Source organism: Sciurus vulgaris, assembly GCF_902686455.1.
Source record: "Sciurus vulgaris genome assembly, chromosome: 8".
NCBI classification, from domain to species: domain Eukaryota; kingdom Metazoa; phylum Chordata; class Mammalia; order Rodentia; family Sciuridae; genus Sciurus; species Sciurus vulgaris.
Genome location: NC_136468.1, coordinates 19,352,813 through 19,378,692, shown reverse-complemented (window position 1 = coordinate 19,378,692; position 25,880 = coordinate 19,352,813). Strand labels below are relative to the sequence as shown.

At 48.7% G+C, this 25,880-nt stretch overlaps 2 protein-coding genes across 2 annotated transcripts in view; both read right to left on the bottom strand.

The window, feature by feature from the left end:
* SLC13A4 (solute carrier family 13 member 4) overlaps positions 1-2,441 on the bottom strand; it is a 44,241-nt gene extending 41,800 nt beyond the window's left edge. Inside the window, exons 1-2 of the mRNA XM_079151102.1 lie at positions 2,265-2,441; positions 1,692-1,865 (exon numbers count right to left, since the gene is read on the bottom strand). Coding sequence (XP_079007228.1) covers positions 1,692-1,865 — 174 coding nt within the window. The 5' untranslated portion in view covers positions 2,265-2,441. The remainder of the gene's footprint in view (positions 1-1,691; positions 1,866-2,264) is intronic.
* A 2,332-nt stretch (positions 2,442-4,773) lies between these two features.
* FAM180A (family with sequence similarity 180 member A) lies at positions 4,774-19,402 on the bottom strand. The gene is made up of 3 exons (XM_079151103.1): positions 19,104-19,402; positions 9,597-9,697; positions 4,774-8,000 (listed from the first exon to the last, which is right to left on the bottom strand). Exons 1-3 carry the CDS (start codon positions 19,177-19,179, stop codon positions 7,668-7,670), a joined length of 510 nt encoding a protein of 169 aa, XP_079007229.1. The 5' UTR covers positions 19,180-19,402; the 3' UTR covers positions 4,774-7,667.
* Positions 19,403-25,880: the final 6,478 nt, after the last annotated feature.

Here is a 25,880-nt window from a genome sequence, read left to right as displayed (position 1 = left end):
TTGGGAAGTTGGGGTGCAAGTTTTACCCTACTGGGGACACGGAAGAAGGGCTGAGTGATGGATGCCCCCTCTTGCATCTTCTTTTTTTTCTGATGCTGGGGATTGAACCCTGGGCCTCGTGCATGCTAGGGAAGTATTCCACCATTGAGCTACGACCCCAGCACTACCCTCTTCTGTAATATGAGAAACAGCCTGGACTCCTGTTTTAGAGAGATGGGCAAGAAAAAGGGGAAAGTCATTTTGATTCCTCCTAATATGTAATGGTGGCTTGTCACTTTGATGAACCATCAAAACTGCAGGCCAGGTGCTCCTGCCCAGGCACTCGGCCACGCCTCTCGATGCCGGTCCAGTGCCAGCAAGTTCATCGTTTTAAGGATGAAATATCTAAAGAATCTAAAAATCTGATAACCACAGCTGAAGGATGGGTACAAGAAATAGTCATTTTTGGGCCCCTAATTTGTCATTCCTGTGGGCACTGGTTAAAGTCCCCAAGGTGGGGGGGTTGACTTAAAGGGAGGCAGGGCTGCCTGATAACTGTTAGGGAAACTAGGGTAATGTGTCTCTTGTTAGCATTCCCTGAAATCAACTTGACGTTGAGTAAAAAATACCATGAAAAGAAAAGAAAAGAAAAAAATCAGGCCCATTTAGACAAAGCAGCCTAGGAAAAATGTCAGCAGCAATCACCGTCTGTTAATTCCAGCTCAATTTTACTCGGCATCTGCCTGGCATGCTGAGGTATTTATTTTACTAAAGACATAAGCCAGTTTGTTTTTAAGAACCGTCCTAATCCCCTCTATTTAACTTTTTAACTTAATCTTGGTTACCAAGTTACTCAAGGAGCACAGTGGGAGACACCCCACCCCCAAGGACCAGAACCAGCCTGTCTTAGCTTATTCTTCCTGAAATCTCAAGACAGGTGCCAGCTGGAGGCAGGGGAAAAGCCACAGGCAGACCAGAGAGGAGGAAAGAAAGGCAGAGAGCAAGAGGCCAGAGGCTGGCCGGATGCAGAGCCGCAGCTCTGGCTCCCCTGCTCGAACAGTGCTGGTTAAAAATTAGGTCACAGTCCAGGGCTTGGGGGCTCTCATTTCCTTTTGATCATGTCCTTTTATGGCTGTCATTCAAGAGCACAGAGGATAAAAACAACGCAAGGGCCATATGCACGGGACCAGGACAACATGTCAAACTCTGTTTCTAACTTAAACTTTCCTTCCCGAAAGTTTGTAAGATTTTCATGTCTTATTATCAGAGCCCTGTATGCTCTGACCACAGGCTCTACACAGGCTCCACCATGTCGGCCTCCCCGGTCCTCCTCTGTGTTACGACAGGAGGTCTTGTGTCTCTAGTTGCTCTCATGTAAAGATCACAGGTTGACTTCTGATGAGTAACTGTTCACCAGTGTGTCCTTCTTATGGGTTCATCAACTGGCTCCCAGCTTTGTGCAACACACATCAGTCATTTCAGCCTCATCCCTCACTCTGTTCCCACCTGGCTGGGTCCTGCAGGGTTGGGGTACTGGCACTGAGATGGAGGGATGGATAGGCATTTTGGTCTCCTCCAGAAAAGCACGTCCATTCCTTCGGTCCCGCAGTAACCCACTGTGGGTACTGCATAAGCACCCCATTGCCTCCCGACCTCCCTTCTTTGCCCTCCCACTGACTCCCGGCCCTGGAGGGGGACAGATGGGTACTTACGCTGCTGGGGTGGAGGATGGGCAGAGGCAGCAGCAGCAGCGGGACACAGACGACCAGCAGCAGGTTCCTCGCTCCGAGAAGGCCCTGCAGCAGGCCCATGGCGGCCCTATCTCCTCTCCTCGCCCCTGGACCCGCTCCGCCCCGAGCGCCTTTGGTCCTCACTACGCACGGCATCTGTCCAGGAAGACTTCTTAAACCTTTCTTGGCTCCCAAGAGTCCTCTCTGGTCTTGGGGGCAGAAGAGGAGGGCTGTTCTACCCCGGTTCCCACCGAGGGCTGGCTTCTGGCCTTTGCCTTAGGTGGGACTGATGAGCATGGTTTTATGACCACCGAAAAGGAACTGGCAAAGGGTGATAAACGGGGGCATAGCGGGTTCCCTCTTGGCTTGGTTAGCAAGAGAGTCACTTCATTCTCGGCAGTGAAAGCCCTCTTACGCAATGAAACCCACACTTTGCTGCTGTTTGGCTTTGAGGAATCATTTACGATCTTTAAAAAATAAAAATGCTAAGAGCATATTGTGCTCTCCGACATTCCCCTCCCTCGGATGGCCTGTTTGGGGGAGTACCTCTCTCACCTCCTACCTGGCTGGCTGTTGGTAAAATTCTGGAAGCCCTTTCCCTTTAGAACAGCACCTGAGTCTGCCAGAGGCGCATGCAGGCCTCAGATGGGGCTGCTGCTCTCTCCCAAGACCTGGCACCCTAACTCGTTCCAAACCTCTTTCCTTCAAATTGGTTTCCTACTTATAATTTGCCTTGAGTCTGGGCCTCCAAAGCAGGGGGGTGGGGTAGGGGGGGACCAAGACATTCCTTTTAGTCACAGGACAAAACCCTCCGGAGGCCCACCTTGAACTTTCATCCACCAATGGAAAGCCAGGACCGAGGTAGTACTCCGCCCATTCTGCAAAGCCAATCAGCAGGTTGAAAAGAACGAGCCAGTATCTCTTCCAAAGGCAGTTTTTGATTGGTCACAGCAGGGGCCTGCTGAGTCTGCGGAACCTAGGCAGCAGGCAACGCTTATTTTTCCGTTTCTCAAACATCCTAGGGGCTGGAGAGGTGATCATCACCGTAAACATAATTCCGCCTCCCCAAACACTGCTTTGATGTTTCTGGGCATCCAACGCAGAGCTTTCCCTGGGAGGGCCACTTGCTGACTTGATCCTCAGGAAGACAGGGTGGCAGGGAGAAAATGAAGTTTATATTGAAGAAATTTGTCCCAGAGTGCACAATAGTAAGCCTTTCAGACTTTCCTGATGGCTAGGGTCACTTCATCAGCACCTGGGGCAATAGAAGGGTCTGAGCCCTCGGAGAATGAACCTGGAAGAAAGGCCCCTGGAGCATCTGGGAGAAACAGGAGGGAAGCTGCCTCTCTGGAAAAGTCTAGATGCCAGTGTTACTTCAGAGTCTCCTTGAGTCTGATGTCTGTGGTCTTTCTGGCTGGAGTAGGTACTCAAATACTCCTTTCTAAGGCTTTTTACCAAAAGGAAGCAGAAGGTCTCCTTTGGCTGCTATCCAGGGAAGAGGTGGGAGGCACAGAAGTTGACCAGTTCAGGGACCAGTGGCAGGTAGATTCTGGAATCCTTCCTGCTTACACATTGGTAGAAGCCGTAGCCTCATTTCTCAGAGAGGACTTATGGATTTGGAAGGAAGAAAAAAGGTCGGGGAGAAAGCAAGCGAGCAAGCAAAAAAAGAAAGCCCCCAACAGTCTCTAGGTGGTGGTCCTTGGCAGTATTACTCTGACCTGGGAGACACTGAGCAGAGTCAGGGTTTATGAAACCCACACTGTCCCCAAGTCACAGCATTGGAGGAATGGCACCTTCTAAGGTCTGCAGCTACAGCAGTTGGAAATGATCCTCAGGCTAAAGGTAAAGTGACTCCAAGTATCCAGTCCTTCTTGACTTCTAAGGCAGGTGCAGCTGTGGACAGCCCTGATCTTTGCATTATCTTGTCATTGTAGGACAGGCTAGGGTGACTCATCTCTTTACATGAGTGTTAAAGGCTGCTCTTGTATTTACTAGATTCTGGCCTCATTTTAATAATGATTTTGAAACTCAGAATGAACAAGACCACATGTGTGATGTTTTGGTTGCAAATATTAGAGAGACCAGATGATAGTAAACAGCTGTTGAAGTCAGTATCCACTACTGGACTCAGAAATCACTTCAAATTCTTTAGTGAGATAATCTGAGATAACAAAGATTCCAGAGGGTTTAGTAACTTTATTGTGGCATTTTTATTATACCATAGATGAATATTGTTAAATAAAATTAGGTAAGGCGCATAACACAGTAAGACCAGTAGTTCTCCATCAGGGTTCAATCCGTTTATATGAAGAAAACACTTTGGAATCCAATGCTCAAGAAATGTAAGATAGATTCCACTTGAATGAGGTATCAAAAGTAGCCAGACGCTTAAGAACAGAAAGTAGAACGATGGTTCTAGAGTCTGTTGCACAGTGTGCAGGACTGTGGACAGAGCTCAGTGGTAGAATACTTGCCAAGCACGTGGGAGGCCCTGGGGTTGATTTCCAGCACCACAAAAACATGACAAAATAACAACAACAACAAAAAACCCAAAAAGCACCCCTGCAAAACAATGTGCATAGATTTAACACTAGTGTACTGTAGGCTTCAACACAGTTAAGATGACAAGTTTTTAGACCAGTTTACCTATAGAAATGCCTTTTGATTTACCCTTTATATAACTTTTTTCATCCAATTCAAGGTGAGATGACAGAGCAATGAAAGTTTCAGCATGCTGATGTTTGTTATCGTCTCTTGAACAATCAGAGAGAGTCATAAGGATGCCAACCATGCAGGTAGCTTCCAGAGTTTTTAGAAACTAAAGTTTCCCAGCAGTATAGAAATGGCAAAAACGGTCCCATAAGTCACAGGCAAGTTTCCACTACAAACATCCAACCCCAAATTATTCTATGAGTAAATGTGACAAAAGGCAGCCCCACTGTGACTGTGGTTATCTAGAGTGTGGTGCTCATGAGGTCAAATGGGAGAGTCTGTTTCTACCCTATGGTTGTTCACTGGGCAATGAGTAGGGCATTTTTTTTGTGGGGGTTTTGGGGGTATCGGGGATTGAACTCAGGGGCACTCAACCACTGAGCCACACCCCAGGCCCATTTCGTATTTTATTTAGAGACAGGGTCTCACTTAGTTGCTTAGCACTTTGCTTTTGCTGAGGCTGGCTTTGAACTTGAGATCCTCCTGCCTCAGCCTCTGAGCCACTGGGATTACTGGCATGTGCCACCATGCCTGGCAGTAGTGCTTTCTGAGTGGAGGTGGTGAGCATATTTGATTTTGTATGTCAATGAAGGTATTGTTTAAAAACTTTTTGCGGGTAAGAATTTATCTGTCTTAGACTAAAATCATGTTTAAGAATCTAGTTGTTGAAAATGAAGTCTTCATTTGTCCTTAAAAAGATCCTGTCCTTTTTTTTTCTATTTTTTTAGTGACTGATTGCCATAATTTATGAATATAAAGTGCCTTTCACTTTTTGTTGCTGAGCGAATGAGCTGTTGTTGCTCTCATTGGTCCTGGGAATGGTCCTTCATCCCCAGATCTCTTACACTGGGAGCCGCCATCTTTGTTTAACATGGTAGGCAGGAACTACACAGATGGGTCTTTCCACCTGATGATTCTGAGTACAAGAAAGTTCTTAGGTTCATTCTGATGGGGGTGGAGTCTCAGACTGACCATCTTGCACAGTATCTAGGGACTGAGAATAATGCCAGTCTCCTCCCCACCCCACATCCAAGAAAGGTACACAGAGTGAAGGGAGGCCATGAGGCCCATCCCTCAGTAATCCTGACCTTGTCTGTACATTGACCTTTGCTCTGTTCGAAGGAAACTGAATGACACTGAGTGTCAACATATGGGAAGGCAGACAAAGAGAGTGAGCAAAAGCCAACCAGAAGGGATTTGGAGATGTATAAAAAACAGAAAGAAAGACATTCAGAGCTGGGCACAGTGGTGCACACCTGTAATCCCAGCTTCCCAAGTAGCTAGCCTAGGAAATTTAGAGGAACTCTTTGTTTCAAAATAAAAAATAAAAAGGGCTGGGGCTGTAGCTCACTGGTAGAGCAATTGCCTAGCATATATGATGTCCTAGGTTCAATCCCCAGTACAGGAGGAAAAAAAATCAGAATTGGGTCAAAATACAAAGGAACAGAGACAAAAACTAGAATGGAATAAAAGAAAGGACAAGCAGAGAGACTGTGTCAAAGAGAAGAGTAATGTTAAAGGAAGATTGAGCAAAAGAGCATACGTCAGAATCTGCCTTTGAGGGAAATAAAGAGTGGTATAATCAGGGAGTGAGAAAGATAACGAGGCTAAGAGTTATTAAACTTCTGAGCCTGAGAGTATCAAAATGCAAAGCTGTATTTTTCTTGGCGATAAGTGCCTGCTTCTGGCCTCTCAGTATTTCTCCAAAGACCATGCAGTTAGTGCTGATAGTCAGCTCTTTGGCTCAAAGATTTTGAGGAGGTCTGGACCTCATGATCATCAAATGATGATTATTAAATACCCTCTAAAGAATCAAATTTAGCCCAGTGAATCCAACTCATTCAAAGATCAAACTTATTACAGTGTTAGCCTCCAGAACCCAGCTGTAAACCTAAGAGGAGAAGCCAGAAGATCTCTGTGCTGGTGAGGAATCTGTATCAGAATGTAGGTACTTCACTACCAGCAGAGACCTTCATCTTTCAACTCTCATGAACACAGAGTTATAGAAGCCTAGCTATCTCAGTTTGCAGGCAACGGAAGTTAAAGAAGAACAAACTATGAGAGTTATATTGGTAGCAATGAAGGTGGGCTCAAGCAGCTTGGTGGGGAGGGAGGCAGCAGGAAACCTCAGAACTGAACACAGTGAGCAAAGCCCAGGCTTTGCAGGGGTGGTCCCAACAGCCTAGCAGACCTCTCAGATCAGGCACCCTTCCTGCAGCATCTCATGGTCAAGTGATTGTAGAAATTTAGTAGATAGAATGAATCTTAGAGATTATCTTATCCACCTCCTTCATTGGAATGTTCCAAATGATTGATTATCTTAAGATACCAAATAGAAGCTTAAACCATATATATATATATATGCAGTTTAAATAAATATCAAGTCAATATTTTTTAAATGAAAATTTTGGCATTTGAAAGGGCAAAATTCTGCCAACTGAAAATCACTTTTATCTGCAGCACTTAATTATTTGATGAGGCTAAACAACTACAGACAGGCCTGGGTGTTGGTACCACTTCTGTCATTACGAGGACCTCTTAGCATTAGCTTAGTCTCTTTGTTCAAAAGATGGTGTGAACGGACTGGCAGCATTTCTCAGGCCTGCTTCCTGTTTCCTCTCTGTATGAGAATGACCTTCAGCAAAGATGAGTCAAGACACAGTGGTCTTACAAGGACTGATTTTCTAACTGATTCTTCTTGATGGCTTTTGAAAAAGTCCAGTCCATCCCTGGACTGAGCACGTATTTGATAGGATATGGATCTACTTTTTTTACATTTACTATAGAACCTTGGGAAATAGGGTTCCTTCCCCTCAGCACCCTGGTTCCTTAAGACCAAAGGAATCTGTTTCCCACCTTCCTGCTATGCCTAAAAAACTATGATGTCTTCTGCACTGTATCCTCACTCAAGGGTGTGTGTGTGGCAATTTCTCTGGTTGAAGTACAGCTTGAACTTCTGTGTGTCACCTGGCAAACCATTCTGCATCTGGAGGTATCTTGAATAACCACTCTAGTCCTTTCTTTCTGCCCAGGTCACATTATGACATGAATCGGGGGTGTCTGTCAGGAAGCACCAAGAGGCAGAAGAATATTGGGGTTACTCTTATGTTATCTCTGCCAGTCTCTGTTAGTGGTATGCTTGTGGCTGGCCTCTGGAGATGGAGTAGAGAGTGAACTTTCTGGATTACTGTGTGTGCTGGTCCCTGTTTCAAGGTCCTGATGTGGGCCAGTCTCTGAGGGAGACACTTAGGGACTTGAGGATCGCATCAAGTCGTGCCTCAGGGCCTGGAAGAGGCTAATGAGGGACTGGGCCCAGATGTCCTTCTGATACCCTTGGGACAGGGCTGTGCGATAGGCTGCATAGGCGAGGGTCAGCACTGTCCTTTCAAAGTCTTCTTTCTTGAGGATGCCAGGGTAGCTGGACAGGCTGGCACTCAGCCGGCGGATATCTGGGATGCGTTTGGGGATCACATCATTGCAGATGGTGTGGAAGTTCAAGGCCTTCCTCCATGAGGCCAGCTCCTCATCCTTGATGGAGATCTCCAGGTCAGGGCTGATCTCAAGTTCAGCCAGCAGGAACTGGTGAGATACATGGGATGTGGAAAGACATGAAACCAGGCATGGTTGAGGACACAGCGATTATCACTATTACACATAGTCACTTAGGGAGCTAGCTGTGGAAAGAGTTTGGAATCCAAGAGACCTGGGCTCCACATCTGATCTTTACACTTGCTGTGTAACCTTGGACAAATTGCCTCACTTCTCTGGTCCTTACTTTCCTTCTCCTCAAAATGAGAGATATTGGGATATTGGGATTTCATGATAGGTACATAAGACACATATGGACAAATATAACAGTGCCTGGCCCCTGGTAACTATTTAAGTGACCAATGATTGTTGTAGTGTCTCAGATCAGTCCCTTCTTTCCTTTTTCCCTCTCACCCCCTAAGACTCTTCTAAAGCATACAGATTTTGGATAATTTTTAAGCAGAGCTTGAGATTTAAAGGATGCAGATAATTGTGCTGGGAATTCAGTGGGATACAGAGATTTGGCTTCAACTCTCATCAGTTTGTAAGAATAGGGTCTGAATCTGCCACCCTCGTCCCTCCCAGGGCCTGGCTCATAGGAGGAACCTGATAAACACTCGGATGGATGCCTCCACATCTCCAGTCTGCTCCATAACACCGTCTGCTATCTTTCTAAAGCTTGGCTCTGTTCTGTGACTCCTTAGTTCAAGACTTGCCAGTCTGTTCCCCAAGATAGGGTTTGAAATCTCCCTGGCCCAACTGTGTGGCTACTGTAGGCTGTCTTTCTCTGAATCAGACAGTGCTAATACACAGAGTCTCAGGTTGTAAAAGCCAGAGGGGAATTTGGGGGGCCATAGTTGAACTTCTTCATGTAACAGTTGAGGAGATTCAGACCCAGGGAGAAATGGCGGCTTATACAAGGTTACACTACTGAAGACTTAAAGCTCAGAAATTGAACCTGGGATTGTACCACTGACCTGAACCAAGAGCCTCAGGAGGTTTGCTCTGTGGTTTGGAGGAGTAGGATCTCAGTGGGGCAGGTGTGAGTGGCAGACGAAGAGGCCGTGCAGGGTGGCCCAGGCTTCTGGAGACCTGACTGGACTAGCAGGGTAGCCAGACAGCATTGCTGTCCCAGCAAGAAGGGTCTTAGGGCCTTAGGGTCTGCACCCAGATCCCAGCGTGGCATCGCCTGGACACTGCTGGCGAGGTGGCCTGCAAACCTTTGCTGGGGAATCAGCCGCACTGTGTGCCTGAGTGTGGGCTGTGGTACCTACGGGACAAATCTGATCTCGAATTTTGCCTGGACTGAACTGCTAATCCCGTCATTCCCTGTTCAGGTTCATGGGAAAGGATTGGAGGTGTGAGGAATTCCTTCCTGTGGGATGGGTAGGACTCTGTGACCCCCACAGATGGGTCTAGGCCATTCCCTACCATGGCACAGGTCATTCAGTTCAGGGATTCAGATGGGTCATCTCTTTTTTTTTTCAAAAAAAAAGAAGGGATGATCTCAAGTTTGGCCAGTAGGAACTGGTGAGATACATGGAACGGTGAGATACATGGCTGAGGATACAGTGACTGACACGATCACACAGTCACTTGGGAGGCAGCCGTGGAAAGAGCTTGGGTTGAGCCCTTTCCTCTGCCTACCTGGTAGAGCAGCTCTACTTCCTCCAGGGAGGTCTGCAGGACTGGGTTCAATGGCATGGATGGTGACCTCTTTGGCCGATGAGCAGCAGGGAAGAGCTTGGCTGGAAGAAACAAGAGAGTGAGCTCGTAGACTGCTGTGCGCGCTGACCACGTCCCTCCACTTAACCCGGAGGGTGACCTGTGCATCTTGACCTGGCGTGGGCAGAGGTGATGGACTGACTCCCCTGCTGTGTCTCAGAGCTTTCCCAGGCATGTCAGGCCAGCATCTTCAAACCCAGCTGCTCGGAAGAACCAACCAAGAAAGTGTTGAAAAATATACGTGCCTAGGGATACGTTTGTGCTAGAGACTCGTATTAAGACAAAACCACATCAATCAAAACAGAAGTGAAGGGCTGGGGAGATAGCTCACTAGGTAGAGTGCTTGCTTTGCAAGCCCAAGGCCTTGGGTTCAACTCCCCAGCACCGCAAAAAAACAAACAAACAAACAACAACAACAACAAAAACAGAAGCCAGCAAACAAAAAGCCTCAAATTCAACAAGTGAGTTCCTAAAAATATTGTTCTCTAATAATACCACACAATCAAGCACTTTATATTAGCAGTATGGAACACTTTATATTATCATTATAATCAGTATGCTGGATTATAGTTTTTCACAATGCTGTCAACCAGAGAATCAGACTTCTGTTTTTTTTTTGGTCCCCTCTGAGGGGCCGGGGATTCGAACCGTGGCCCTTTCACATGCTAGGCAAGCACTCTCCAAAACAAGCTGTTTTTTCAGCTCCAGAATCAGACTTCTGGTTACCCTAGACATCTGCAGTATAGCTGCCAAAAATTTGAACCCAGGTAACAAAATGGTGCTTGGCTCTAGGGGAGTTTGTAGTCAAGCTCAGATTTTCCCCTAGGAGCCCTGAGATTTAGCAATGCATTTAGCATAAAGTCAGTGACTTCACCTTGTCCCCCAGTGGTTGCATTTAGAAAGGTAGCTGAAGGAACTTGATGTACTGGAGGTGCAAAGGAGAGGGAGGACTGGGAACTGACTGAGGACAAGGGAAAGAGAAGGCTGTTACAGGGTGCTCTAAGATTGCCATAGGCTGCCGTCTTCCAGGATCGCATCAGGCTAGGAGCAAACAGCCCCTGCCATCTGCTCAGGCCCTCTGTGCACTGCCACAGTGGTAAACGTGCTGCCAATGGCTCGGAAAAGCTGCAGCTTCTTTAAGACACTTGGCTGTGATCTTACCAGAGAACTGGAGAAAGAACCGAGGAAATCAGACTACAACAGGCGCGGCACCCCCTGGAGTTGTGCAAGCTTACTTTGCATGACCATTAATGACAGACATGCGAGTGGATAACGGTGCCCTTGAGCCATGGAGAAGAGGTCAAATTATGCTAAAGAAGGCAGGCGCTGCGTGAAGCAGTTTAGAAAGATTTCCATCAGAGATGTTAAAAATGGAAACATCTTCAACTTACAGGGAATTTCCTGAAAAACTCACTTAGGGATCTCCCACTTCTCAGAAGAAACTGGTAGGATGCAGATTGCTGAAATATTGTAACTCATTTCTGACGGATACTACAAATTCCCCAAGGAATGGCTTCCCGTCTCTGTGTCCTATCAGAGCCTGAAGTAATGAGTGGAGGGCAACGTGGACGAAGCTTTGCCTCAGATTTCTCCTTGGTAGGACGTGAAACCAGGACACGTGGTCCTAGATCAAGTGAACCCCTTCCTCAGGACTACTTCACATCTTTAATTCTCGTCCCCGAATTAATTTCTCATTGCAAAATTAAAGATACCTTTTCCTTAGAAAAAATTCATCCCCTAGCAGAAGATGGGGCAGGGAGGGAATGTCATGGCCGTGGCGCTCTCTGCTTCAGATGACAGGCTTTCTGTGGTCACCTCCACCGAGGTTATTACCCTCTTGGATCTGGGCTTTCTTGGTTCACTTGTTTCCCTGTGAACAGCTCTTTTCACGTGCTCACCCCAGGTGGACCCCAGGTTCTCAGAGTTGAGAAGAAAATACTTCCTGATTCAAAACCGAGCTCAATAACAGACACTTGGTCATTCCCAGAAGCCCTTGTTCTTACACCTAACAATAACCGTTTAGTGGAAATTGTTAGGATTGGCCTCGGTTCTCTAGACTCGGGGAGCATGGCTGCTGGAGGAAGTGTGTGTGGGGAGCACAGGAGTCTTCAAACTGGGTCCCTTTCTCCCTTCTCCCTTCCTGCATTTGTCCAATACCCTGGAAGTGCTGCCCCTCATATTTCTGTGGTTGCCTTGACCATGTGCATTGGATTAGAGATGGGGAATATTTATGTTTTCTTCCGCTGCTGGAGAGCTTATGAGGCCTAGCAGCTGCCAGAGTCTGACTCTCCAGGTGAGATCTGGAGAGAATAAATTCTTCACTGGTGATGCTGGAGGTGGTGGGCAAGAAATAGCTCTCTTGAGGCCATGTCAAAACGTAGAGGTAAAAGTTAAATGGCAGCCATTCCCAGATATTCTTGTCCATAATGATAAAGGCTGGATCATGACAGAGGTGCCAATGGCCAAAACAACTCCACACACATATACATATGTGCAAAGCTTGAAGCTAGATCTGCTTCTACATGATTAGAAGAACAACCCCATTTCCCTGGGAAGCCTCTCTTGGATACCCAGCCACACGCTGCTTTCCTTCTCTTTATTCTGAGGCTGCTGGTACCTATTCTGCACATTTCACATCTTGCTTAATAACTCCTGGAAAGTGTCATCAGCACGGTCAGGTCCTGGAGGGAGGGAATGGGTTTTATGCTTCCTCTGCATGACCTTGGCACCTGCATAATGCAGGGCTCAGGGCTCAGGATCAATGTATATTTTGGAATGATAAAAAAAAAAAAATACACTAGGTATTAAACAAAATAAAACCAAACAATAGCTTTGGAGACTGTTCAGGTTTTGCTGATTTTTTTCTTCCCTTTCCCTTCTCTCCCATCCCCCAAACTTATGGCGGTCACCGTAAGCTCAGCTCCCTGTGAGACATTAGAGTGAATTGCTTTGCCCAGTGGTGCTGTCTCAGCAAGGAGGGAATCCTGAGTGCTCCTTCCTGGGCAGCCATTAGCCATGGCACCTTCCCTGAGAGAGAAGGAAGAGAAGGGGAGCAAAATGGGGAGCCCAGAGACTGGTAGGAGGGTACCCCTCCATCCCAGGGAACACAGCTTCAGACAAGAAGACTTGTCAATCATTGGCTTTGGGTACATTTTGCTTGCTGTAAAACTGGGACCATTCATTTTCTTTCTTCTCTACTCAATCCCCACACCCAGTCCGTTCTCAGGTATTTCTTTGGAATGTGAATGTGCCCAGAGTGTCTGTCCTGGGGACACCTGGGCCTCACTAGTCTCCTTGCTTGAAAGTCTGCTGCACAGATTGCCCTGGGGGCCTGGAACTGAGAGCTACTCCCCTCCTCCCCAGCTCCCCAGACAATGAGTATCTGTGAGACATTGGACCAACCAGCAGAGAACAAGTGATTCACTCACCAGAGACCCTGCCACGTGGATTAAGTCTCTCCAGGAACCCGATCTAGAGATTCATGATTCATGTGTTATGGCAGGTCCCACCCATGTCTCCTGTTGAGACACCATTGGGTCTCATTCTAGAGCTGTTAAAATGTGAAGCTCAGAAATAATAACAGTTTGGGAGTGCCTACTGTGTGCCAGCTGGTGGGCTTTGTACTCCCCACATACAACTTGAAAGGTAAGTATTAACTCCCCATTTTCTAGATGAAGAAACTTGGAGGTTAAGGAAATTGCCCTGGGCCACCCAATTTGTTTGAGATGGGACTAAAGATCAAGATCTTCTGGACTCTGAAACCCAGTCTCACTGATATGGTGAACAATGCTCTTTTTTGTGGGTACATCTGTCCAAATGCTGCACATTCTTCAGTTCTGAATGACTACAGGAAGAATCAGGTAGTTAATCATGAATGAGTGAATGAATGGATACATGCATGAGAGATAAAACATTCTTTAAGGCACATACACGGCAAAAAAAAATCTAACTTCAATTTATAATACTGTGATATGCCAGGTTAAATCACCAAGGCGCTTGGGTTCACTCCCTTGTACCTCTCCTGTGTTCCCTTCCTGTCCCTTTGCAATCACTTGGCGAAAGCATTACTCAACCTACCTGTTCCACACCTGCACCTGCGCACCTGCAGGAGGCTGGGGAGAAACACTGCCGCCTCAAGTGGCCTTACTTTAAATTCACAGTCCCTCATCCCGCATGGGCCGGCAAGTGCTGCCCCTGGCCACCAGGTTTCCAGTGCCTCTCAGTTTCCACTTCTCGGATGACTGTTCCACCCACTCCTGAAGCCGGTGGCCTGCCCTCTGTTCACACGCCAACTTCCCTTCTGCTCTCCTCTCATGCCCCCATCTAGAGCCCACATTTCCTTGTGTGCATAAGTCTCCAGGAAGACGTCCCTCCAGCACAGCAGACTTTTCTTTCCTGCATCATGAATTTTCTCCTCTTTACTGGATCTTTCACAACAGCACGACTCACGTTGCTCTGTCTACCATCATCATAAAAAAAAAAAAAAAAAAAAAAAAAAAAAAAAAAAAAAATCCCTGCTTGCTGGCCGCCCTCCTGCCGGACCTGCTCATACCCTGGTGCACTGGGCTCTGGCCTCTTCTGCACACTCGCCTCCGTGCTGACTCCAGCTGTGCTGATTTCCAGGCCAGACCTCTGGATTTCCTACTGGGATTTCCTCTGTGGACGTGTGGCAGCTGTTTCCCCTTACGCCACCCCAACACACACACGCACACCTCTGAGCTGCCTCCAGGCTACCCCATCTCTCTCCAGGGCTCCACCTTTGTCTTTGACTTTCTTTGACATCCCATCCAGCTAGTCAGCAAATATTTTTGACTGTTTCTTCAAAAATGATCAGGAACTCGCCTTCTCGCCACCTCCTCTGCAGCTGTCTGGTCCTGGCCAGGAGCATCTCCCCTGAACGGCAGTGACCCTGCCTCCTTCTACTCTTAACACAACCACCCAAGTGAGTCTGTAGAGACGGAGGTCTGACAGTGTGGCTCCTCTGCCCAGAACGCTCTCTGCCTCCCCATCTCTCTCGGACCCAAAGACCTTCAAATGGCCACCAGGAGCTGCATGACGTGACTTCTCGCTCCCCTGGCTCACACCACTGTGCCACACGCCTCCTCACAACCCCTTTGTTCCCGTGTGCTTTTGAGCACACCAGGCAAGCTTCAGTCACAGGGCCTTTGCATTTATATTCCTTCTACCTGGAATATTCTTCCCCAGACTGCGTGACTCCCTCCCTGCCCTCTTGGGTCTTTGTCTCTTTGTCAGTGAGGCCCTCTGTGATTACCATACCCTCCATATGGCCCAACCTCGGTCCTACTTTGTTATCATCCAACATATCCTAATGTTACTTATGTATTGGTTTTCTGTGTCCCCTCCCTGTACTGTGGGCTACATGAAGGTACAGGATTTTGTCTTTTCCGTTCACTGCTGTGTTCCCAGTGCCCAGCGCAGTGCTCTGTACCCTTCGTTGGATGAATAAACAACCACACAGCAACACATTGCCTACTCCTGCTACCAAACTTGCATCTTTTCAATCAGAGTGCTTTACAAAACCTTCCTCTTTCTAACAGGGTGATTCTAGAGTTTTCTGTAGTCTCAGATCCTGGCTAATGATCAGAAAACACAGTCAACTTCTGTCTCCACCACATCCTTCCTCTATCTGGAGGAGCCCCACTTCTGGCCCGGAAGGAGCTGCTTCAGTTTATCTCAGCAGAGGTGGCTGCTATCTCCCAGGCCTTATCCCTTGCAGACTTCCTTGCCTAGACAGGCGCCTGAAGTGGAGTAGCCTGCCTGCCTGGCTTTGCAGTCTGACCTTCCCTTCGACCTTTTGCAATCTGGGTGAAACACCTCCTCCCTGCTCCCAGCCTGGCTATACACTCACCTTGACTAATACGTCAAGGATGCCACTGTGTTCACATCACTGTGCACTTGTAGCAGAGAGCCTGCTGGAAAGGATTCAGACTGCAGACCACACCAAGCCAAAATCCAACTGTGGTTTTAATGAATCAGTTGAAGCAACTCTATGGGTGTGCAAAGGAAAGGCTCTCGCCGTGAAAGATCTTTTGCCAGATTCTACTGATGTCATTCACTCTGTGGCTCCTGGGCCACCAGCCCTTTGGAAACACAGCGCTGCTCAGAAGGAGCCAGGGTCTCTCCTCCTGTGCGGGGGTCCTCAGGTGAGCCCTGAAGAGGAGCTACCTTGGCTGGAACGCTCCACCACTGCAGGGCATGGAGAGATGATGGAGACGGGGTGAGCGGGGACAGCGAGCCCATGCCAGACAGGCCCATCAGGGTCACACTTTCCCCTGCCAGCAGGGTGATCTGGGTGCCTCCCTTCTTGCCCCACCCTCAGTTTTGTCACTTGTAAATGGTCACACTCACATCTGCCTCCTGGAGAGACTGTGGCGGTGACACTGCATGGCCCTCCCAGGGCCCGGTGGGGCCAGTCTGTCACCAACACTCACCGAGCCCCCACCGCAGGCCCCGCCCCGCAGACCCTTCACGAGTTGAAGGCTCAGGACTCTAAAACGCACAGCTGACAAGGACCCGGATTCCACCAACAAGCCAATGACCAGCCTTCCCCAGCTAAACTGCAGCTTGAACGGTCATTTATATTGTTGAACAACGTAGACGTTCCTATCAATTAATAGATACAGAGTGTTCATTCTTTTAAAAGTCTGGTGGGCCCGTCCCCTCAAGTTGCTCTGGCAGGACCTGGGTGTGCTAGGACGTGGGCTGTGTGTGTGTGCGTGTCCTGTGTCCCTGGATTGATCATGCTGACCGCAGGTGAGTCACCTGGTCTTAATCAAGCTGGAGGATTGGAGCGGGCAATCCTGGATCCTGGCGTGGAAAGCACCTCCCAGGGTGGAATCCTCGAGAGCACTTCTTGGGGAGAGGTTGGGAGTGGTGGAAAGAAGGGTGTGTGCCAGGCTGGTGAGCTCCCTTTGGGGTTATTTCTGTATTTCTACATGCAGAGCAGGGCGCGGGGTGGGGAGGGTGGAGGAACCGGAAGTGGAGAGGGAGACCTTCTAGGGAGAGGTCACCCTCACACTCTTTCCAAAGGGGCTTCATCTGAGCCAGGGCTGGAGGCGGGTGGGGATAAGGAGGAAGATGAGGGGAACACACATTTGGAAAAATTCTCATCTACTTGGGTGTGACCCTCATTCATCTTAAAAAGTTGACAAGAATGGTGTATTTTTTATAATTAGAAAAAAAAAATGTTGTAAAAAGATCAACTGCGTGGAAGACTTGGGGTGAGGGCTGTACTTGGGGTACGGCTCGCTGGCTCCAAACCCAGATTTAAACCACCACAGCAGCCTCACATCAGCTGCCTCATCACAGACTTCCTGTCCCTTTCACTGGCCTTGAGTCTTTATAAGACCATGAACCTGCTGGGGGAAGATCTGCCCCGCTGAGGGGGACCTGGGCCAGAGTAGTTGCTCCCAGGATGTTATCAGACTCTGTTGAGAGTCTTCGATTTTAATGAAAAGTTATCAGTTTAAAAAAAAAATGGTAGGTAGTGACGAGCATTTATATAGTGCTTCATCATTTGCAGAGCATTCCCATTTATATTTTTGAATATGACCTTCATGAGGTTCATAGCCACACACCATAAGGGTTAATTTTGATACTATGAATATATTATCTGTTAGTGACTAACCTCAGAGAGATTAAGAGACCTGCCAGAGACCACATAGCCAATTAATTAGTTACTTTCAATAATTAATTGATTACCCTTGCAGGATAGCTCCTAAAATAGCCAGAGGGTTTAGGAGCTGTATTATAAGTAAAATTATTTCAATAAGCTTCTTTTCTTTTTATTTTTCTGTTTTCTTTTCTTTTTTTTTTTTTTTTGCAGTGTTGGAGGTAGAACCCAGGGACTGGCCCAGGCCAGCCAGGTGCTCTGCCACTGAGCTACACCCCCAGTTACTCTCCTCCTGCATTTTACAAGAAATTTTAAGACAGAGTCTTACTAAGTTACTTAGGGCCTCACTAAGTTGCCCAGGCTGGCCTCAAACTTGCAATCCTCCTGCCTCAGCCTCCTGAGTCACTAGGATTACAGGTGTGCACTACTGTGCCTGGTTCCTTTGACTTTCTAACAGCCTATGTTTTAGGAAGAGTAGCTATTATGGTCCCTTCCTAATAGGTAAATTAAGTTGTGCCCCCAGTGTGACCCAGGGGTGGGTGGCAGAACTCGAATTCCAGATGGCTCTGCTCTCTGTTTCCATTACTGCCCCAAAGTCTATGCACACCACGGGCAGGGAGGTGTGTGAGGCGTGTGTATGTGTGGTGTGCGCGTGAAAAAGGTCGTCAGGGGACTGCTGTGTTCTTTGCCCCTGGACATCAATCATTTGGTCAGCTCGCAGGACTGGGAGCTTCCCAGTATCAGGCTTCTGCGTGAAGAAATAAGTCCAACATAAACGTCCTGGCTCTGCGGCCCCCGCCCCTCCATCTCACAGTCTTCTCCCCCAGTGCTGCTGTTCCCACACTCCTTCCTTCCCGGGCCCTGTCCTCCAGGAGCAGGGTGTACATCCCAAGTCACCACCCCAGCCTTCGTCCCACTTGGGTCTCTAGAAACCCGTACCCATCTGACCTCAGCACACCCCGTTCTTCTTCCAGTTCTTTCTGGGAAGATGAACTCAGTTGACTTCAGACAGTGGGAAGCTTTCAGTTCACATGGGTGCAGAGCGGGCGGCCCTCTTGCTGCCTCCTCTCTAACGTGGTAACCCGGACTGCTTCCACACGCTGCCGGCGCCTGCCAGGCAGAGCCCGTCCCAGGGCACGAAGAAAAGATGCCATCCCAGCTCTGAGGAGTGACATTCCGAGGCAGAGGAGTCAGCCAGGAGAGGAAAGCTTTTGCAGGGGACTTTTCTTCCCCTGGTGGCTCTGGAGGGCCAGTGGGAGTGGCCAAGCACTCTGGGTGCCCAAGGGTTCTTTCCTCATTGCCACTGGCCAGCCTGACCGGGCTGCAAAAATGCATCTGCTCCTGGTCAGGGGGCAGCCTGGAGGCCTCCCTCCTGGCCACCCAGGCTGGGAGTCCCTTGTCCGGGCCACCCAGGTAGCACGCCTCCTTCCTCCCAGCGCCCCTATTCCATGATTTCGGCAGAAGACCTTGACACCTGCTCTCCAGAGGGTCTGCTCAGCTGCAGCAGCTGTGTGGAAGGGAGTCTGTCACATTCCATGCAGCAGAGAGGAGCCATCCTTTGGCCTGCCAGGGGGATGCCCTCTCCGTTCTCTACCTTGACCAAGTTCCCAAATCAGCAGCTCCAACGGTTTCCACTGTCATTTCCCATCGTCTCCTGATCAGGGGACCGTGCCAGGGTGCACTGGCAGAGATGAGGCAAAAGGAGGGCGGGGGCTTCTACTTCCCCTCCCAGCGCTAATCATTTTTAAGAAACAAGAATGAGCGTCAAACCAACGAATGAATAAAAAGTAACTCACCCCGGCTCCACCTGTGGGACCCTGTAGCCTGAGCATTGTAATATAACAGCAGCAGCAGCAGCGTCTTCCAGTCCATCTTTTCCTCCCAAAAGGTGAAAAGTGGACCCTCAACCCAGGTGGGACCCCAGTGGCTACAGGTAGGCCCCGGAATTCCTCCCAGGGAGACGCAGATAGAATTCTCGCCCCCCTTCCCTTTCCAGGAGTGAAGAAATGCCCTCTTCTTGCCTCCGCAGGGTGGAGGCCAGCCACTGCCTCCTGGGTGGGACGGAGTCGGTACCTCTCTTAATCCGACTCTCTCTGGGATTGGGGACTGGGCTTCCACACAGAGTCTCTGTTTTTGAGCACATCTGGAGTGACTCACGGGGCATGTGATCTCCTTGGCAGTGGGGTGGATAAATATAATTTCTGTACTTGAGTTCCATGTGTTGGATGCGCCCACTGGAATTTTTCTTTAACAAACAGACCCGCGGAACTTGTTAGAGAGCCCGGCGAAGACTTGGCTGCCCTCCCTGTCCGTCCACACATACTACATCAGAGCCAGGGGCGAGGACTTAGGAAGAGTTGGGAGGTGGCCTGGCAGACGCTGGGCCTGGTGGAGCCTGGAACTGCCTACAGGACAGCAAAATCATTGTAGTGCCTGGCCTGATGTCACCGTTGCCCATCCCTGGAGCTGGACCTAGGGATCTGGGGGCCTAGAACCTTCCCGGGTTCTGGATGGATGAGGAGTTGCCAGGCTGTGAGGGAGCACAAGTGGAGAGGTGACATGCACAAGTGCAGTATGTGTGAGTTTGTGTAGATCAAAATCCAGAAACCCAGAGTTGGCCCTCCCACACCATACACATCCATGATGCTTGTATTAGGCTCTTTTCTGTTGCTGTAACAAAGTACCTGAGGCTGGGTACTTTGTTAAGCTAAGAGGTTTATTTAGCTCATGGTTCTAGAGATTCAAGGGTGTGGTGCCAGCTTCTTCTCAGCTCTGGTGAGGACCTCACATCAATTGGCATAACAATGGTAGGAATGCATGTGGAAGAGACCACGAGGTGAGACAGAAAGCCTAGAGAGCTTGGAGAGGGTGGTCAGACTCACTGTTTTCTCATATCAACCCACTCCCACGAGAACTACATTAATCCCTTCTGAGGGCAGTGCCCCCATGACCCAATTCCCTTGCAGGAAGAACCACCTCTGGATGATCCTATCACCTCTAAATACCGCCACAGTGGGGACCAAGATTCCAACACATGAACCCGTGGGAGACAATCACATCCAAACCTCCCTTTCCACACGGTGCTCAGATCTGTGACTGGCGCCATTCAAGCCTCCAAGCAAAATGGCAGAATCTTCCCATGATCATTTAAAAAGTACTGCAATGGACACTTAGACTTTGCCTTCCTCACTTCTGAAATTACAGCCGGGAAATGCTAAAGCTTGAAGGGCACCTGAAGATCCCCACCCTGTGAGCGTCCAGTCCGTGGAGATGGTGACAGAGTGATGGGCTCCCGGCGAGGACACCTTGAGGTCTCCTCTTCTGCAATCCCAGCTCTCGGGATTTGAAACATTTGAAAACCACTAGTCTCACCAACACTGATAATAGCTACTGTGAGCTTCCGTTGTTTCAGGCGCTGTGCTAGGTTCTCTCCTTGCAGTCCCTGGTTTAATACCTACAACCAGCTGTGAGGTCAGTGTAGAACAGCACTTGCCAGAAGACATATAGCGCAAGTCCCAAAAGTAATTTAGAATTTTCCAGTAGCTGTGTTTAAAAAGTGAGAGGAAGTCAGGCACGGTGGTGCGCACCTGTTATCCTAGCGGCTTGGAAGCCTGAGGCAGGAGGGTCATAAGTGCGAGGGTCAGCAACTTAGTGAGACCCTGTCTCAGAATAAAAATGAAAAGGACTAGAGATGTGGCTCAGGGGTTAAGCACCCCAGGGTTCAATCTCTAGTAACCCACCCCCCACAAAAAAAAAAAAAAAGTAAGAAGAAGCAGGTACAATGAACTGTAATATACTTTTTATTTAACTCAAAATATGTTATTTAATTTCTATGTGTCAGATATCTTGTATTCTTTTTTTGCACAGAGTTTTCATGCTTACAGTAGATCTCGGTTCTAACCAGCCACATGTTGAGTCCTCAATAGGCACAGGTAGCCAGTGACTTGGGACCACATCAGGCAATAGCAGGCTGGAAGATAAGAGGGCAGGCTCTGCTCTGGCTGCCTGTCTTTGTATCTACTGTTGACTCCATCACTTAGCAGCTGTGTGATCTTGGAGGAGTTCCTCGATCTCTCCTTGCCTTGCTTCTCCTCTTTTATAGATTGGGTTCCTTCTTCAGGTGTTGTTGTGGGGAATCAATGAGCTGATATGTGTAAATGCTGAGAACAATACCCCGCACATACGAACCCTTCAATGCATCGGTGCCATAATACAATGTGGAAATAGGCTCGGAGCGGTTAGGTAATCTGCCCAATGTCACACAGATAGTGGAGCTGGGTTCAGCCTGGGTCTTTGTGATTCCATAGCCTGCGTGTAAAACCACTCCCCTCACCTGCCTCAAAGCCTTACATTTTGGAAACCCCTTAGGGCAGTACAGGTGAACATATTCTGGAGGGGTGGGAAGGGTGGGAAGAAGCCCTGATTTGTGGTGCTTGCCAGCTTTGCTGGCAAAATACTCTCACCATGCCAATTTCAAGTGACTGATGGTTAACATGTGAAATATCAACAATCTGCTCCTGGGAAGCTGGTATGAACTGGTTCCAGCACACCATTCCCCCTTATGGGGCTGGTTCTAGGGGCTTCGATACCTCCCACTTCTAGTGTAGAGTTTTCTCTCTGTACTCTGTACATCTGTAGGCATCACCCAAAGGACCCGTCATGGGGCTGAGCAGAGAGCACAGCCCTGGCTTCCAGTCCTGGACTTTGTCATCTGCAAGCTCAAATCCCCAAACTGTCACTTACTGATTACTAAACTGGGGATTAGCTCTTGGTTTTGGGCTGGGATGAATGAGTTTGTAACTCATTTCATTTCACAAGATGGTAGACCAGGCCTTCGTTCCCCACTCCCACCTGGCACAGGAGGCAAATGTCTACGGTTCCTCAGGGAGACCGACCGATGGAAGCCTTGGCAAGCCCTGGCCTTGGCACAGAACCTTTCCTCTTGCCACGTTTTTCTTGCTCTGCTGCAAGTCTACATGCACTGGTTGAGATCAGTATGAAAATGAGGCGCTTTGCCTTTTGAGTATCCTTCTTTTTTCTCTTCTCCCCTCTGAGGGACAGGGGATTGGAACCTGCGTCCTTGCACATGCTAGGCGAGTGCTCTCCAAGAGGAGCTATTTCTTCAGTTCTGGAGCTCTGCCTTTTGGAGAGCACAGAGCACAGAGAACCCAGGACAACGGAGCTTCCCAGAGTCGTGGACTGTGAGGGGGGTGTTCCAGCTAAGACAGCAGTCGCCAGGGCACATCTTCCCTCTGAACGGCCTCTGCACCTGCCTGCGTCTCTTCATCTTCCAGCTCAGCGACATCAACCACTCACAGTTCTGACCACACGCCTTGCTTTACCTCAATCGATTCCATAGCGATTCTGTTCCTCCTAAGGACAGACCTTTTGGCATACGGCAACTTGAAGCTTGGGAAGGATGAATAACCAGGTTCCCACAATTCCCAGAGGTTAAGCCCTGCCATGGACTGACTAGCAGCGGCTGAAGCGAAAATGAGAAAACCAGTAAGTAGCATCTACCCGCTGAGCGCAGAGCAGTAGAGAGAGGGCCAGGCTGGGTCCGGCATGACCGCAGTAGGTACGGGGGAGATCCTGTCCACTCTGAAGGCTTTAGCACAGAAGTGGCTCAGTCAGCACCCACTTTTTTTTTTTTTTTTTTTTTTTTTGGTCATTTGCTCATTCGTTCATCTAGTTTTTAAACATCTCCTATGTGCCAGGCACATGCCAAATAAGACACAGTCTCTGCTGGCAGGAATCCTCCTTCCATGTATATCCTGGAAATTGACATCTATCTGAGATACAGGTGGCAAAGATTTTCTCCCATTCTGCAGGATCTCTCTTCACACTCTTGATTGTTTCTTTGGCTGTGTAGAAGCTTTTTAGTTTGATGCCATCCCACCCACTGGTTTTTTAATTTATTTCTTGACCTTTAGGAGTCTTGTTCAGGAAGTCAGTTCTTTTGCCAATATGTTGAAGTGTTGGGCCTACCTTTTCTTCTAGTAGGTGCAGGGTTTTGGGTCTAATGTCCAGGTCTTTGATTCACTGAAGAGTTTTGTGCAGGGTGAGAGAGAGGGGTTAACTTTCATTCTATGACATGGATTTCCAGTTTGTCTAGCACCATTTGTTGAAGAAGCTATCTTGACTTCAATGTGTATTTTTGGTGACTTTGTTTAGTTTGAGGTAACTGTATTTATGTGGGTTTGTCTCTGTGTCTTCTACTCTGTACCATTGGTCTTCATGTCTGTTTTGGTGCCAATACCATGCCATTTTTGTTACTAGAGCTCTGTAGTATGATTTAAGGTCTGGTATTGTGATGCCTCCTGCTTCCCTTTTCTCACTAAGGATTGCTTTGGTTATTCTGGGTCTCTAATTTTTCCAAATGAATTTCGTGACGGCCTTTTCTATTTCTATGAAGAATGTCATTGGAATTTTGATGGTAATTGCATTGACTCTGTATAGCACTTTTGGTAGTCTGGCCATTTTGACAATATTGAGTCTAACTAATGAGGGGAATGCATACCTCCCTGGATATTTGGAACATGTGATGATGGGAAATTCCCTGGTAGAAAATGAGAGGGAGAGAGGCATCAGGGAAGTCTCCTTGCGGGGGTTGATGTCTGAACTAAGCTTTTAGAAGTGAATTGAACTGGATTGTGAGGAAGGAAGGGCTCACCTGAAAAACAGCACAGAGTGAGAAACCACTTGTTCACTGAGACGCTCCAAGTAGCTCTGCCTTGTTGGAAGATGAAGTATTAGCCCAAGAGCAGCCAGAGGTGTGCTGGTGAGAAGGTAGTGCCTGGTCAGCCCGCATGCCACCCGCTCTAATAGGGAGTCCTGGCAGGTTCCCCTCGGGGAAGCAAGGTGGTCAGCTCTGTGGTTGGTAGTGCTGTTGAGGGTGGATTTGACAGGGCTGAGACTAGTCAAGAGGAATCAAAGTTCCAAGGAAAGACTAGAGGGACCTGAGTCAGGGCAGGAGCCAGGCAGGAGAGGGATACGGATTTGAGAAAGATGGAGGAGGTAGAGCTGGAAACGGAGAAATGACATGGAGGAGGAGGTGAACGAGGGAGGAGCAGACGGGAAGTTCTATAGTCTCCAGCAGAGACTGAGCCAGAGGAGGATTTCAGTGTTGGCAATGCCCAGGCCCAGGGGTGTGGGCTGTTGCTGGGACTTGGCTCCCTAGACTCCATCCTCTGACCTGCTGGGGTTCCTTTTAGCCTGGGGAATGGCTTCTGTCCACCTCAACTCTTCTCTTCTGTGCTGGGGTCTCTGCTGTGATCTGTAGTTGTGAGGGTGGGAAACAGCATCAATTGTCTTTGAAGGGAAGAGCTACTCATGGATTGGAATATGAATGAGAACAGATCCCCGCTGAAGGGGCTATGGACACAGGGACATAACTCTTGGGTCTTCTCTCTCAGTCGGGAGGCAGCCTTAAGACCCCCTCTAGGCCTGGTGGACGAGTTCATCCTCCCCACTTTGCTCAGACTCCTAGGGAAGCTCCTCCCAGCTTCCCAATGAGGGTGGTTTAGCACTGACGCCTGTCCATGGCACCATGGATCCCCCCTCATTTGTAGATTTTTTTCCCAAGTGGAATTTTACTTTGATATTTTAGTTAAGCCCATTTAAGCTGTGGGCAGTGGAGAGCGTGCCCGTTGTCACTCACCATTACCATTATGTTCCCAGCACCTTCTGGAGCTTGGCAGGGTTCTGTAACCAGCTAGTCAGGCCGCAGGGCTTCAGTCAAAGACCCTGCAGGAAATAGATGACACCTTTCATAAAGGAATCGATGCGTCCAACAAAGGGACTATTTATAGAAGAGTGAAAGGATTAGGGAAACAGTCTAGGGACTGGTCACAGGAGGGGGCCCAGAGCGTCATTATGGATTGCAGTTTCCAATCCCCATTCCCAAAGTACTCAGAAGTTCTCACCCTCCGTATCTGATAATGTGACATTATTTGGAAACAGGGTTTTAGCAGATGTCAACAAGTTCAGATGAGGCCATTAGGGTAGGCCCTAATCCAACATGACTGGTGTCCTTATGAGAAGAGAATAGGAGACACAGAGGCACAAGGGGAGAGGACAGTCACGTGGCAGTGGAGGCTGAGAGCAGGCGATGCATCTATGAGCTAAGGAATGCCAAGGACTGCTGGCCATCACCAGAAGCTAGAGGAGGCAATGAAGGATTCTTCCCTACAAGTTTCAGAGGGAGCACGCCCAGCTGACACCTTGATTTTGGTCCGATAGCTTCCAGAACTGGAGCAGATACGTTTCTACTGTTCTAAGTCATGCAGTTTGTAGCATTCTGTCACAGCAACCCTAGGAAACGAACGTGCCGCACTCAGCCCTGAGGAGCGCGGAGAGAAGTGAGCCGTGTGTGGCAAAGTGCAGCAGCGGGGCCACCTACTAGCAGCGCCACACTCTGCCCAGGCGGCACACAGTAGTGCAAGCTGGCAGGGGCGAGCGGAGGAATAAACCCCAGGACTCCCTCTCCCCTCCTCTCCCCTGCCTCCCAGCAGCCGGGCCCATCTTGCTGCCAGAAGGCAGGGGAGCTTGGTGAGGGGCTCCTCGGAAGTCAG